The 15,465-nt window shown below is 33.6% G+C and overlaps 1 protein-coding gene across 4 annotated transcripts in view; it reads right to left on the bottom strand.

The window, feature by feature from the left end:
* Positions 1-15,465, bottom strand: part of KIF6 (kinesin family member 6) — a 156,825-nt gene that overhangs the window by 91,922 nt on the left and 49,438 nt on the right. For all 4 annotated transcript variants that reach the window (XM_063390857.1, XM_063390855.1, XM_063390856.1 and 1 more), the window contains exons 11-13: positions 3,607-3,712; positions 2,623-2,749; positions 395-607 (exon numbers count right to left, since the gene is read on the bottom strand). In XM_063390857.1, the coding sequence (XP_063246927.1) occupies positions 395-607; positions 2,623-2,749; positions 3,607-3,712 (446 nt within the window). The remainder of the gene's footprint in view (positions 1-394; positions 608-2,622; positions 2,750-3,606; positions 3,713-15,465) is intronic.

Below are 15,465 nucleotides of genomic sequence, written 5' to 3'. Positions count from 1 at the left end.
TTCTATAATGGTTTAAACACGAACTTAAATCCTTTTGTATCACTTATAAATTGAAACGGGTGTTCCAAGGGAAAATATTATTTCCTTATATTTTTTAATGAATTATGCTCAACCCTTCATTTTATTCTGTGAATTTGCTGAAAGAATCAAGGGCCTGCAATTGAATTTATACTATGGTTCCATGGAGTTGTTCAACAGAGAATTTACATAAATTTTTAAAAAACATCAGCACCTTAGAGGGCTTTAAATTTAAAACTGCATCTGTAGGCATGGAATTAGCACAATATGACTGGTACTGAGAATAAAGCTTCCTTGTTTTGGTTCACAGTTGAAGGATATCTGTAAATCATACTGGAATTATCCAATAACTGTTAACTTAATTAATTACACTAACCTGTTGTTCTGGAAAGAATAGGTAGTCTGGGAACAGAAGACCTGAAAACTTTTTCCTCTTTCAGACTAAAACATTTAGATGGACTCTGACTTTCTTCCAAGCTCACAGAAGGAGACTGCTCTGAGACTGTAGAACCAACAGAGGTGGCATTAAACTGGGAAAGAGCATCTCGTGTTTTCTTTTTTTCTTTTTTTAGCATAGTTACCAGAATTTCTGCAAGATATATTAAGGAAATATTTTTTAAAAAAGCATCATCACTGTTTGTCTGTAAGCCTTTTCTTTTTTCCAAAGTGAAACAATTCACATTATGGAAGCATATGTGTGAATGTGAAATTAAAGTTGGACATATTCTTTGCAATTATTTTCATCCACCTCAGTTTTTCCAAACAGTAGATTAGTTCTTACTAAAACAATGACAAAATCACACATTGACCACAATTACTGATCTCATTCAATCAACTCCTGATAAAAGCATTTACAGAAAAACAGAACCTTGTTGTCATTGTGGTAGTCCCTTTTTATTTTTAAAGTTCTGTAACAAAAAAACTTGCAAACAAAAGAGAAAACTTCTTAATTTACAAGCATCTGTACAAGTGTATCCCATCTGTAAGCTTTTCATAAAAGGTTTACTAAAGTTCAGAAAAGGTCTTTAAGATATTTCTTGCAACAACATTGTGAATTTATTAGAAGTATATTAGATATAAATACATTTTGCCTAACAGCCTATAGAGGACACATAATGGAAATCCTGCATGCATTCAATTAGGAGCACTGAAGTCCCAGTGATATGCTTTTTTATATGCTTTTCTTTTTAATCCTAATTAATCTTCTTAATGAACCGCAGAAAATCTAAGTAGTGTTTGGGGAATATTATTAACTGGAGTAGGTAATAATAATACACTTTCCAATTCAGTTTTTATGATAGCTTCTAGCTACTGTAGGCAAGAAGGAACTCAGTTTATTCAACAGCTTCCATACTGCCCACCACCTCATCACATTAGATATGTGAATGTTCTAGTGATGATGTACTGTCACTTAGCCAGTGCAGACTCCCTGAATCAGTCTTGTCTTCCAAGTCTTCCTATATTCCTTCTATTTAACTTTTACATGTTTTTACACAAGTTTCTTTCTTTTACTTTTGTGAGCAAAGCTGTATCAATCTGTTGAGCACATGTGCATTTGATAGAAATCTTTTGCTTTTTTTCTCATACTAATGAAATAATTTATTTCAGGAGGAAATATTTCTGGGAATTTAGATATTAAAATTTACATTAAAAAAATGGAAGAATTTTTTGAAAGGAGTGAGTCAGTGTTTTAGCTACTGTTTTAGTTATTTGAAACTGCACCTTGGAAAAAAAAATTCTATAATCTGTGACAGAGCAGAAATGGGAAAGCTTTCTGGCCACCTCAGTTCAGACAGGTAACATGCTACACACCAGTGAAAAATGCTATTCTCATTTGACATATAAAACTGAGCTGGAATTGTTGAACACAAAGAATGCAACTGAGTTTGCTCTTTACTAATAACTGGTAAAAAAAAACCCTGTTATCTTTACATTCAACAACCCCATATTTTAATTTCTCTGCTGTATTACAAACTTTCCCCACCGAGCAGCCACAAAGCTGCGGTCGCAGTGGCTGTGGTTTGCCCACAGGTCTGTCAACTGCCTAAAAATATCCCCCACCCATCGCACTGCAGTGCAGCTACTCATGTTTCCTCTGAGACAGTGAAGTGGACAAAACATGTCTGAGGAATTCAGCACTTTTATGTGAAAAAACTTTAAATGTAAATGTAAAAAGTACAAGTTTTATGTTTTTTTCTAAGGGCAAATTGCCCAGCAGTTCCCAAAGCAACACTTCATTTGGCTAAAAATAACACATACAGGAAATTCTATTCTTTGTAAGGTAATAGATTGGTCTTTATATAGCATCAGAATTTTTCCCTCTAAAAAATAGTTTAATTTGCTTGAGAAGAATGTTAGCTGTGGCCTGATCCACAATATTTGGTTATTGGCTGGACCATGCTAAAGCTAAATGGTGTTTGGATGCAGGATTTTGATTTTGGTAAAACTGGAAAGAGAAGCAGGTGCAAAGCAGAAGTTCTGTCTCATAAAAGCTGGGAATTGAGTATTTCCTTAACACTGTACAGCCTCTCTCACACAAAGAAAAATGGTTGTAAGTCAGACCATCTCAAACCCAAATAATACTTTTTCCCCCACAAAGGATACTGATTTCATTGTCTCTTTGTTGCAGAAGTCCCTTCAGTTTTTCCAGTTCTTCATTACTGTTTTTTTCTTCAGAGATGTCTTGTGAGAGCAGTTTTTTACTTGAAGTTATTGGATGATTTATAATTTGCTATTAGGAGAAACAAAAAAAAAGCAGGCCCCTTTAACTTTCCCGCCAGGTCTGTATATTATTGTGAGTCTAGCTATAGTAAGAAAGGCAAAACATTTCTATACTCTTGACAGAAAAAAATCATGCCACAGTTGACTGTTGAATTATATCCATTGTATCAAGTATGAAACAAATTGTATTTTTTAATCTTCATTAGCAATGGTGCAGTTTATTTTACTCTTTCCACACCTAAACTCCAGCATTCTTTAGTGTCACAGAACTTTCAGTATTAAAAATATAATTAAAAACTTATTATTTAGGGATAATAAATTAAGATCAGGAATGTATACATTATTATATTGGAAAAACTATATCCTAAAATACAGAAAAGTATTATCTTCTATAATTTCATGATTGTCAAGCATATCTTGTTTTCTCAATGATTCAGAAGCTCTTGCAACATCTTCAGAACAACTAGTGTAACAGATAAAGGGATATAGTGTTTTTAATCTACATTTTTACCTCTTTCAACATCTTTATCCAAAGTAAAAGACAAAGCCTCAGTAATGCTGGAAATACAGATGGCAACATCTATCCATATAAAAACAACTTGTCTTGATTCCAGTAACTTCAAGTGCTCTCTTACAATTTACTGCATGCTGGGATCCTTGCTGATGATTCCACAAAATACTGCTGAATTTTCCCAGCTAAATTTAAATCTTCTATGAGTCCTCCATGCACTTTAAAGTTCAATTGTTTTACCTTTTTCCAGTGCCTCTCCACTGCATTGCATTTCTTTTAAAATTTTTCAGCCACAAATATCTCCAAGTTATTTTCAGAGTGCCAGCTGCACTTTCATCTCTGTTTAAAAAAATTACCTTCATATGACCGAAGCAATACTTGATCTTGCGCATGTCAGCACCAACATCCAGAGAGCTATCAGGATCACTGTCTTTGAGAAATGCTTCAATTAACTCATCCAACCTGGAAATAACATTTTTAAAGAGAAGAAAAAAAATTCACAAACTAGCAGACAACTGCAAAGTGGCATGTCAAATACAATATAAAATGTGCCAAGCTCCTGATATTAATAGACTATTTTTCTACAAGATCTGTGCATTTGAAATGTACTTTTGTTCTGATTAATTAAACCTGGATTTTAACCTTGATAGTGAAGATTCTACAACTGCGTATCTGAACATACTGGCACATGCTAAGGAATAGTTCTAGAACTAGAAGCATCTAAGAAGTAATCTTTCTTTTTCTCTTTTATTTTGTAAGCTTTTGCTCTTCTGCTGTCTCATAATTGAAAAGACTTAAAAACTACTCTCTCAGAAGACTAGATTTTAAAAGGTTTTGGGCATGGGATTTGTTACTACTAAGATTATTTGAGCAAAAGAAAAATCTACTTCTTTTTCTATTACAATAGTCAGCAGATAGCATAGCCTTAATGCATAAATTACCTGCTCCAATCACCAAGTAAGGAAAACTATCTTTTAATGCAGACACTTATGCATTTCTCAAATATCTACTGCTCTTCCTCTGAGGAATGAAAAATAATCAGCATTTTATTCTCTTGCAATGTATTATTTACAAACAACTGATCAAATCTTCCTTAGGGAGAAATAATTATTTCAGTAATTTGAACTTCATAAGACAATCTGGCACAGAGAAGCACCCCCTTTATTTTTCAAAACCAAATTAAAATTATCAGACTGGAAATCTATACAGGCATAATATAGCACATTCTAGGCTGGATGCTGCATCTGTACAGAGAGAGTCAGACTTCCTCTTACCAATTTTCCATGTCTTGTATTTTGGATGCATTGCAGTTCATTCTCAAGACAAAGGGAAGAGGATTTCTACGCCCAAACTAGACTTTTAACCCACTTACTAAGGTATATTTCTGGGAAACTGCAAGTGCAAATTCAAACTCCATGAACTGGGTTCAGATTTATGGCTTCCTGGTTCCTGACAAATGCTATTTCAATTTAAAAGGCAAATGGTGGGTAACAATGACAGGCATTATAAATTATAATTTTATCATTTTAGATGTTTATTTAGGTTAGCATCCTCAGAAGATGAACTTAAGTTCTGAGCCTGAGCCAGGGAATCTAAGGTAGCTACATCAAGTGTCCTACTGCCCAAGAAGGGCAAGAGTTCATCTCTGTGTCTAGTGTTTCTTTTGGACTAGTTTAGTTCAGCTCTCCACTTAATGTGCAAGCCTTCTGAATGTCACTTTGTAGTCATTTTTCCTCTTCAGTTACAGGACTGGGAATCTTGTTGCCATTTTATTATCGGAATCACTTTGTTGTAAGCACATGGAAAAATTTTAGGCATTATAATATCACAGTATCTAAAGCTGACCCCAGGGTGTGTTTTGTAGTATTTCCTTGCTTCTGAAGATTTCTCTCACTGAAATTCTTCACATTACAGTAATAGGAAATCCCTGCTGGAGAGTGAAACAGTGAGATGCACGACAATCAGAAAAAAAACCCCAATATTATTTTCAGGGATAAATATCTGCAGATCAGTAGCTACAGGAGTGGAAAGAAAATTGGAAAATGTAACAGAAAGTTTTGGTATTTATCTCCTCTAGAGATGGCAAAGTGGCAATACTCAAAACAGAAGAAAAAGGAAACAAGAGGGTTAGTTTCAGACAAACTTTGCTTTCCCATTTTCACCATTTCAGTTAAATAACAAGAGACACATATGTTGTCTATTCTACTCACTGAATGTCCAAAATTCAAAACTTCTGAATTTATAGGACACTCCCTGAAGTCAATGTAAGCTGTACATGTGGAGAGCTTGAAGGAGAGGATATTTAAAGAGAATTATTAGCTACCAAAGTATTATTGGCATTGACTTGCTTCTCAACTGGAGACAACAAAATTTACTCAGTAAAAGAAACAAAAATTTGACTTACTGCTACATGATTTTTTACAGCATAAAGAGTACAACAGAACAGAAGCCAGTAGTACAAACTTACTCATACTCTCTACAGACACACCAAGCACAAAGAGTAGGAGAATTAATCCTTAATCCATTAAGCAGGCATTTGTGTAAGCAATGGGAGAAGAGAGACATTAATACTATCAATGAGAATGTGATTGTGATTACACAGACACCAAGTCAGTATTTGTCATCATCTGAAGCACCTTTTGGTTTCAGTAAGTAAGAGGAAACAAGTAAGAAAGGTTTTTTGATAATCAGATTGTCTAGACTGACTATATGAAGTTATCTATAAAAATGGGCCTTAATCTTGAACCAGAAATTATGAAGATGTTTTAACCTTTCAAAGATTAGCTGGTTGCCAGGGATTTACCCATACTCAGATTACAACAGATTTAGGCTTTGGGAATCAATCAAAAAACCTGCACTAACTTACATAATTACAATTACCATAATGTGAAAATATTTCACGAGAAAGGTAAAGAACACATAATTCTTGAATCATAAAGCTCTATTTTTTGAAATTATTATTCCAGTCAAGAGTCAAGGTTCATTTGTTAAGTGTAACAAATTAGGAAAGCTGTAATTATAGTTATAAACTGGTATTTCCCCTCTTTTATATTACCTTTTTTATTCTTGAAAAAACACCACAGTCCAATTAAGTTTTTGATTTCCAAGTAGTACATAGAAGCCAAAAGAGATCTGAAGACCAAAAGAGTGAGTCAAGTCTGAAATAGCACAGTGTAAATCTGAAGTTATAAACCAATTCAGCCTCTTTCTCAGTTGTAGGAAACCTTAGACTGTCAGTATATTTTTAGATAAATTTTCAATATTTCACCATTAAGAATGAGAACAAGAAAAGAAACTGACCATCCAAGTCTAAATGCTACGGATAAAAAAAAAAAAAATGAAGAAAGAAATAAAAAAAACCAGCCATGCAAATCTCCATGAATACTAGCAAAAGAAATTACTGCCTCCCTCACTCTTTTAGGTTTCCATGTAAAAAACACCAGAACTCTTTCTAAAATACACACAGAGTCTGGCAACATTCTGGGAGTTCTTCCAGAAAATTTAAGCACTAAACAAAGGTACAAAATAAACAATGTGATACAGACATACTTGAAGATTCTCTTCACAATGAGTAGATCTTAGTAAACTGAACCATCTTTCATTTAAGTGATTTATCTGCTCAAAAACTGCCAAAACAACATACAAACTTATACAGTTCAGATTTTCAGTTTTACGAATTAAAAAAAGACAATGTTACTTCATTTCCAGAAACATTCACAAGATTAATCAGCAGGACAATAAAGAATCACAGGACAAGGGAAAAATACAGATGAGACTAAGGATAAAAAAAGAATATTGACTGTACATTTACTTTTCCCTAACATATATTAGACAAGGTATATCTGTTTGCTAGGTGGCACAGAAACAAATGACAACAGCATTTACAAGATGAATAACCTTTTACTTCTCATACTCCTGACTAAATGACTTTATTATCTGTCTCTAAATACTCTGTAAAATTAAATATATGGAATATACGAAAACTGGAGCATAGACTTATACAAAAAGGGCTGTAAAAGATTTATGAAATTCATATAGGGCACCTACAGTTACATGTCCAACACATTCTTTCTGGTCAAAACCATGCACAGGCTGTAGTCATCCTCCAACAGAAAGACAGTGAGAAAAACCTCTTTGGAAATGAAGGAGAGCCAAAATAGCTTTTGTTTTTCTTTCTGTTACTTTTGAGAGATGGATAATACCATTCTCCTTAGCATCTTCTGAGATAGTCACCTATGTTTGATTCTTAGTTTTCTACAAGGAGAATGCACATCAAACTGTTTTTGTCAAACCAAACACTTTTGCAAGAAAATATGTCAACAGGAATCGAACCAGAAAAACAGATTAAACACCCCAACACTGAACAAATTAAGGTCTAAAAAACTAGCTGTTCAAGAGTAGCAAGAAATTCATAGAGAACAAGATGTCCAGAGAATTTTCTAACAAATCTTCCTTCACTAGCTTACTCAGAGGCATGGGCATGTGGCAGAGCCAAGGTAATATGAAATCATGAGGTAAAATGAAAATTATCTTTTTCTAAAGGACCGTTTTTCAACTCAGTCATAGTAGAATAACAAAAAGGCATAGGAAATAAAGTATTTTTAGTCATCTATTGTGGCTCAGCCCTGAGCTGTTACACTTAGTCAGTCAGTACATCCTATTTTCTGTAAGAGCTGTGAACTATAGTTTCTTTCAAAAAGACTTGAGCAATTAATCCTTTAATTTACTTATACTATTATGCCGAGGATAATGGTCAACATTTTCATGTCCTCTCAAAACAGGTATTAAGAAATAAGGCTGCCCAAAGAAGGGCATTTTGATAATGAACTTGCTAAAAGAAAGAGCATGCTGGGCACAGAATATATACCATGTTTGAAAAGTTTTTAAATATGTGACTGAGCTTTTCTTCTCCCAAAAACAACCCAGACTGAGCCTGAATTTCCCCATTACACAAACTGCCAAAAGTCAATGGGAAAATAATTTAGAACAATTATATACATAGGTATTCTACAACATGATTGAGAGTGCCAAGGCAACTCATAAACTAGAGGGAAGTAAAAAACAGTCCAAATCCTTTGGTTCAAGTATATAATGAAAACCAGCTAGAATCAAGAAGAAAAAAAAATCAACTAACAAACATACCAAAACCAAATTCCATAATATTGAATATATGTGAACAATGCCATTTACAGTATAGTCTTTTGTTTTCCTTTCTTGACTGTATTTATGAAGACTAGGACTACAGCAGTCCGGGACCTCCTGTTACATGAGAGATGGACTGTGGAAGAAATAAATTCTTCTTTTGACATTCCATTTCTCTGTTATAACTTACAAAACAAGCTTTACAAAGTATCAGTTGGTAGCAAAAAGAATAATCCCCCTCAAAAAAATTAAAATTAAAGATAATCAAGACAAAGACCTAGTAATGAAAAGACACCAAAAACTTTGTAACAAATACCTGTCACTCACTGGAGGATAAAGAGATGCTCTCTGTACTATCATCTGAAGATCAACACCAGGAGTTTTATTTGACACTTGAGAGACCCTTACAAAAAATACTTAGTTCTAAGAATTCACATTGCTCTGCTTTTAAAGTCAGCTTGATAGAAAAAAGCTATGATGGAAGCTCTTTAATTAACTGAAATTCAATGGAAACTTAATTATGGAGATAGGTACAAGCACTGAATTGAAAATTACTGAATTTCTTACTTGTCACATTTAACTGCTTCAGTGGAAATATGCAGTATGAATATGTATTTCAGAATTCAGTACTCTTCTAACATAAGATGGTCAATTTAATTTATTTAAATTTGAGGGAATTTTATTATGCTGGTGAGCTACATCAGAAAAGCTTCCATTAATCTGAAATACAAGCACCTAGCCACAAGATACTTGTACTGAAAGTATTAAACTTGTAAAATCCCCAGACCTGAAAGTATATTTTAGAAATCCTAAACCCTCTATCTTTGCATATAAACAAATATTAAACTAATAGTCTTTCATTTGTTGTAGTTAATAACATCAGCAAGCCAGATGCTGCATTCTTCATTAGTTTTAGCTTAGTAAGCCTCTCAATAATGTTTCCATGCAGAATTTGTGCTAATCAAAACTGGAGCAGGGATGATCACAGCTAATTTCACATGACAGGAAAATCAGTATCACATGACGATGTCTTTTATAACTCATGGACATCCAAAGTTATTCCCTTTTTTCTTTTTTCTCTTGTATGTTATAAGGTAAATTATAGAGCATTAAATATTATTTAATGTTGTTAAAATAAATGAACCCTCTAAAGATAATTTTTAATAGATTTCTGGTTTTTTACTACTACAAGGTTCTGCCCCGAGAACAGCAGGCCTAACTTGCACTAATAAGAGCAAGGGTATACCGAAGCCTATTGCCAAAACCCCGCTATATCAGAAAAAATAATTTTCCCAAGAGAAATTCTTCAAAGGATGAAGAATGTGGAAGTATGAAAGACAGACTCATTTTCTGTGAAAAACAGCAGTAAACAAAGAACAGGGCTTTCTTTCCCAGTGCTCATCAGAAAACAAACAAACAAACAAACAACAAAACCCAAAAAATGAACAAAAGATTACACACATGCACAAAAGTTTTTAAGTCAATGTCAAGGTAATAGTATTAAGTGACTTATGAGATTAATTTAAAAGTAATTTTGGTAGTGGCCGTATAAACATAGTACAAAAAGAAAGGTATTACAGTGCTGATCCAGGTGGATTTGAATCACGTTACCAGAATGTGAAACCACAAGCTCTGTCAAGCCCAAGTCCTTATGCTGACGCTTGGAAGAAAACTCACAGTAGAATAGTCATAAACAGTTGGCATGGAAATGTATTAAACTAACAGTGCTCTCATTAGTGACTGTAAATCTGGCCTAAGTTCTTGGTCTCGCCCTTCCCTCTTTATATCGTTTTCTTTGAAAATGATGTAAACACACACTGAACTGCAGCTTAGAGACACCTTTTACATTATAAACTTTATTTCCTTTCTGTTACTTTCCACACTTCAGAGATTCTTCTTTAATGAAGACTGCTTATTGTTTAGACCACACATAAATCACAAAACCTTTCTACCCACATTACTTCAGATTCTATGCAATTTTTCTGAGAGCACAACTGCAGAACGATTAACTGAGCACTGTACTACTTTAACCCATTCATTAAACAACACATACCTGTATTTTTAAAAAATCTGCTTCTGAATCAGTCATTTGTTTGGATGAGTGAGGATTCAAATTACACAGCTGAAATGCATCAGAAAAGCACTCCCAGCCAACTAAGTATGTTTTTAAAGCTTGGAGCTCTCAATAGCCTGCAGGATGCACAGTCTCAAAACACAGATTTGGAAGGACTTGATTTGACCTTGCTTTATGTGCCATGATTCACTTCTGAGAGAATTTGCCTTTTAACCCCTGATCACTGACATTGCATGTTATGTATCAAAATTAAGTTCACTTAAATAACAATAAATTTTGTGTGTCAGTTGTGAACTCTGTCACAAGCAAAAATCCAAGTTTACGAAAAATAGGCTGCTAACAAGGCAGCTGATGAAGCCCTTGTGGTAATCAGAGAGGTCACTTTAATTAAACAAGTTTGTTTACCTTGACTTTGCAATAGTTTTCCTACTGGTAACCTAATTGGTATCAATTCATTTAAAAATATATTAATTCCAAAAATCATCATTAAGTTTAATAATAATGTCTATATTCTTTAAATAGGAACTCTACATCTCCATAAATTTTATGAATCCATTGATCTAAAAAATGCACGACAGTGGAAGCAGAAGGACTATTACATTTAAGGACAGCTAACTTCAAACTAAGCTAGCTTCAAGTGTGCATCAGTGTGGGAAGACCATGGAGATTGCTATGGACGATAAGGGCAAAAAGGAAAGGTATTTCTAGGCATTGTTGTGAATGAAATGACAGAATGTAAAAGTACACGGAATCCATCCAGCTTGCCCTGAGAAGAGCTGTTATACGTTACTGACAGGTAGTGCACATGACAGCGTAACTGACATACACAGAGGATAATGCTGTTCTCTGTATCCAGAAATAACTGCCTAATCTCTCATTTAACAAAAGTGTGCTAACTCCTGGGAGAAATAATAATAATTAAGGTAACTAAATAGTAGAAGGAGTTACATATGCCTTTGTACAATCCCTTCAGAAGATATTTCATAGAATAGTTTTACTGTAATAACCCTGGTATAGGCTGCATTGATTTTGTGCAGTCTTAGACCAGGGTAGTAAGAGCAGTATGTCTTTGAGTGTTTTATGTTTTTACAGTCTGGAAGATTTTTACAGTTTTAAAAAATATCTATACAATGCTCTAACAACTGCATATTGCAGGAGATTCTTCTGAATTAGATGGCTACCATGTGGCAGACAGATGTAAGATGAATTTCTACACAGTTGAAAATCACTCTTCAACGATGAAATGCACACAGCTCTAAATCTTTCTATCAGTAAGAAAAGGGATAATTAGCACTGGACAATAAAAAGACTAAGACTGGCTTATGATGGAAAAAGGTGCCTACTCCCTGTAATTCTATGCATGCAATTTTTTTTTGAAAAGAAGAAACATGTCAAGTAGCTTGCTGAGTAGATGATTTACTTCTTCAACAGCACTTTATAAAAACAATCCAAAAGCGCACACATAAAGGAATGCTACTCACTGCCAGATAATACTTGTGGCCATAACAGTAGTTATGTTCTAATCACTGGAGTATATCTAAAAGTAGCAAGAGAAAACTAACTTTTACTTTTTCAAAATTTAAAGAATCAAAACATCTACAAGGTTGGAAGAACTTGAAATAAAATGAAATGACATAGGACAAGCATAACAGCAATTCAAAGAAGCCAAAATTACTCATATGGACAAACACCAAGATAATCCCATAGTATAAAGTACAGAAATAGTTTAAAAAAATCTGTAAAATATCACTGGTTATTAATTAGATGTATAAGCTCAAAATAAAAAGACTTTAAAAAAGTATGTAAAGTGCAAAAAGATGCAAACAGGTATTCAGTGGTACTTTCAGAAGACCTCAGCTGACCAAATATTCAATGAATTTCAGAGAGATTCAAAAAGCTTCTATAATCACTTCTGATCATATGTATTTGAAATCTGGCTAGCAGGTTTTTTCAAATATCTAAATAATCAACTGAAGGTATGTTAGGTTATATACACCTCACTAATATGAGTTTATTTCACTATTATTGTTAAAACCATATAACATTAGTTGACTGGTATAATTTTGAACACTAAAATACAGGGCATAGTACATCATCTACCTCCCTCCCACCGCCATGCTCAAACAAACTTGCTATCCTTTGAAAAGAACTTTACAGTGTATTATCTCTGAATAGTTTAAATGTAAAAGGTGATCAGTTTAAATCAGATTTTTTTCCCCTACTTTCAGGGGCTTTGGAACAAAAAGGATCACAGAAAATTATTTACACTAAGCATGTAGCTTGGGCACATGCATTAGAAATCTGAACTTTCTCTGCTGTTGCTACAGATTTCATAACGCATGGAGAAAAAATGTCTTCTACAAAAATACGTTGATCTAATAGCATTCTAAATCAGGCATCTAAGGAAGCAGTTAACATGAGACATTTCAAGACTACTTGGTAGCTAAGGTAGCTCGTTTTCTCTTGATTATTGCCTACACAGCTCATGTTGGTCAATCTGCTAACTTCTAGACAGATCTATGGTCTGCAAAGTTGCGTTGACAAAAGGCAAGGTGATATGCCTTTATTTCTTCCACCTTGCAAATGAAATTGAACACTGACATCAGCAAATAACATTTGCTCTGCTTTGTAAAGGAAGCCATTTGTTCAACAGCTTAACTGAGTAAATGTTAAAGCTCTATATTATAACAGTGCAATACTGTTAATACTATGAATAGCATACAGATGTCACAAGGTTGAAACAGAAAAAATGAAAGACAGAAGTAATGAGATCTCCAGGACTTGAGTAAGATGAACAATATATAACTGTTCAAGTAAAAAATAGAAGTTTCTGCAATAACATATGTATCTGAAAGAAATAAGGTAAAGTTATTAATAAATTAAAGTGCTAAGCCAGTACTTCTGGTCCTGTTCTTAGAGATTTCCAACTGGCAAAGCTCTGGAAGCGTGGGTGCTTTGGAACACAGGATCTTGATTTGAAATCCTGCCTTTCTGGGCACACACTGTAAATTGCTAGTGAGCTCATTTATATTATTAAAAAAAAGAGAAAATCCAAAACAATTTAAACAAAAAGGACTTTCCCTTTTACTTCTGGCATACAATTCACAAAAAAAAAATCATTTCAAGGTAATTTAATTCTCTTCTAAAACATAATGCAGAAGCCTGAAAGAGTACAATTTCCTTGTATTTGGGATGTATGATGTTATTTTCTATTTTTTAAAAAAAGTTCAAAGAGCTCCTTCTCTAATTTTTTTTTCTTTTAAATATTAAACTAATTCTTCAGCTCAAAGAAATATTTAGATCAGCCCTTTACTGCTGAGGAAGTAGAAGGTAAGATCCAAAGCAAGCAATTCAGATTTTGGAAGCATTTTATGACCTACATTCTGAACCACTTACGTAGTCTAGCTCAATTTTTTAAGCTTTGCTTTTTAGATAAACAAAATGAGAGCAGAAGAATTTATTAATGTTTAATATTTATCAGAACAAAACAATGAAATCAAATATATGACACAGTAATGCAAATGCTCACCATTTAACACAGAATTCTGAATTCCAGACAGCTGTGGCTTTAGTCTCACAACTGGTGAGTGGCGTCATTACAATTTAATGTTCCCAAGAAAAGTCAAGAGCATTTGTTTTCCATTTTCTTTTAAACTTAGTGAATGGTAATGTGACATTGTAGTGATTATGAGGAAAGCCTATTTGACAGATTTTTTCCTTCCATTAAATGAAAAAAAAATATATAAATCCCTGAAGACACTTCTTTGATTTAACTGAGGATAAAAACAATCAAGAATGAAAATCAGCTTATTCACATGCTACCTGCAAATATTTAGCAATTCCAACTGCATTGAGTAGCCCACCAATTTCATCTGGAATGCTCTGAATGCAAACAAGTGGAATGAAGCTCATTATTGCAAGAAATGATTGGCATTTCTTGACTTAGTAAGTCAAGAAACATACAAAATATAATTTTCACATATTGATAACACTTATTTCCTTGGGCAATCACGAGCACTTAATTCTGCAACACATGTAGAGGCAAAAAAACCTATGCAATACCATTGCCTTTGTGTTTGACTAAAAAAATACTGGAACTACACACGTATGACTGGACTTGGTTTAATTTTGGCATCTGTCTTCTACTGAAAAGTGCCTGAGATAAAGTGTTGTGTGAGACAAAAAATAAACGTGGACTCAGTGCATGGAGTTTTGCACTGACATGCTTTTACTTTTGAACATCTGTGCCCAGCACCAAAGAATAAAAAAAAAAAACCAGGATCAGAATACTTTGAGCAGAATAAATTTGGTCTGACCCCTTTTAAAGTATGTATGATGAGTCAGAAAAAGAATAATTAAAACACATTTATTTTTTATAAGGCTATCCTTTGTAACATTTCTCCTTGCTAGTCAATTATTTGCAATAAAATTAGGAACAGCTAGACTTCAGTCAAAGTCTAAGAATTTGGAAAAGAACTACATAAACTTGAATTTTATATAAGTATATATATATACACACACACACACACAATAAGATACAGTTTATTTAAGTTTACAAAGAAGATATCCTAACTAAGCAAAAATATCTAAGTAGGATTTGAAATCCATAAGGAGCTTAATTAGAATTTCCTCTCTGACATTTAAAAAAGGCATCAATAACAAAATAAATAATAATAAAAGAATTGCCTACAATACTAGTCCCTTAAGAATCATCCTTGGGTGGCCACTTGAAATAAAGCACAACAGAGTACGTTGCATTATCACCTATACCATATTTCTTTTATTCTTCTGCCTGTCATAACAAACTGATCTGTATGGCTCCTGATAAATAATATTATTTAGGTTTCATTATAGATGTAAAACCAGATGCAAATCCCAACATAGACGTTTTCCAGTAATAGTCAATCATGATTTTATCAGCCATCATTAAGGTCCGTACTTGTGTTTGAACTACTCAATTGTATATTTGTTCTTTAATGTGTACAAACTCTCCAGATAA

The sequence above is a fragment of the Prinia subflava genome, chromosome 2, assembly GCF_021018805.1.
Source record: "Prinia subflava isolate CZ2003 ecotype Zambia chromosome 2, Cam_Psub_1.2, whole genome shotgun sequence".
In the NCBI taxonomy this organism is placed as follows: domain Eukaryota; kingdom Metazoa; phylum Chordata; class Aves; order Passeriformes; family Cisticolidae; genus Prinia; species Prinia subflava.
Note: the sequence above shows the minus strand (reverse complement) of the source record. Positions and strands in the feature narration are given on the sequence as shown.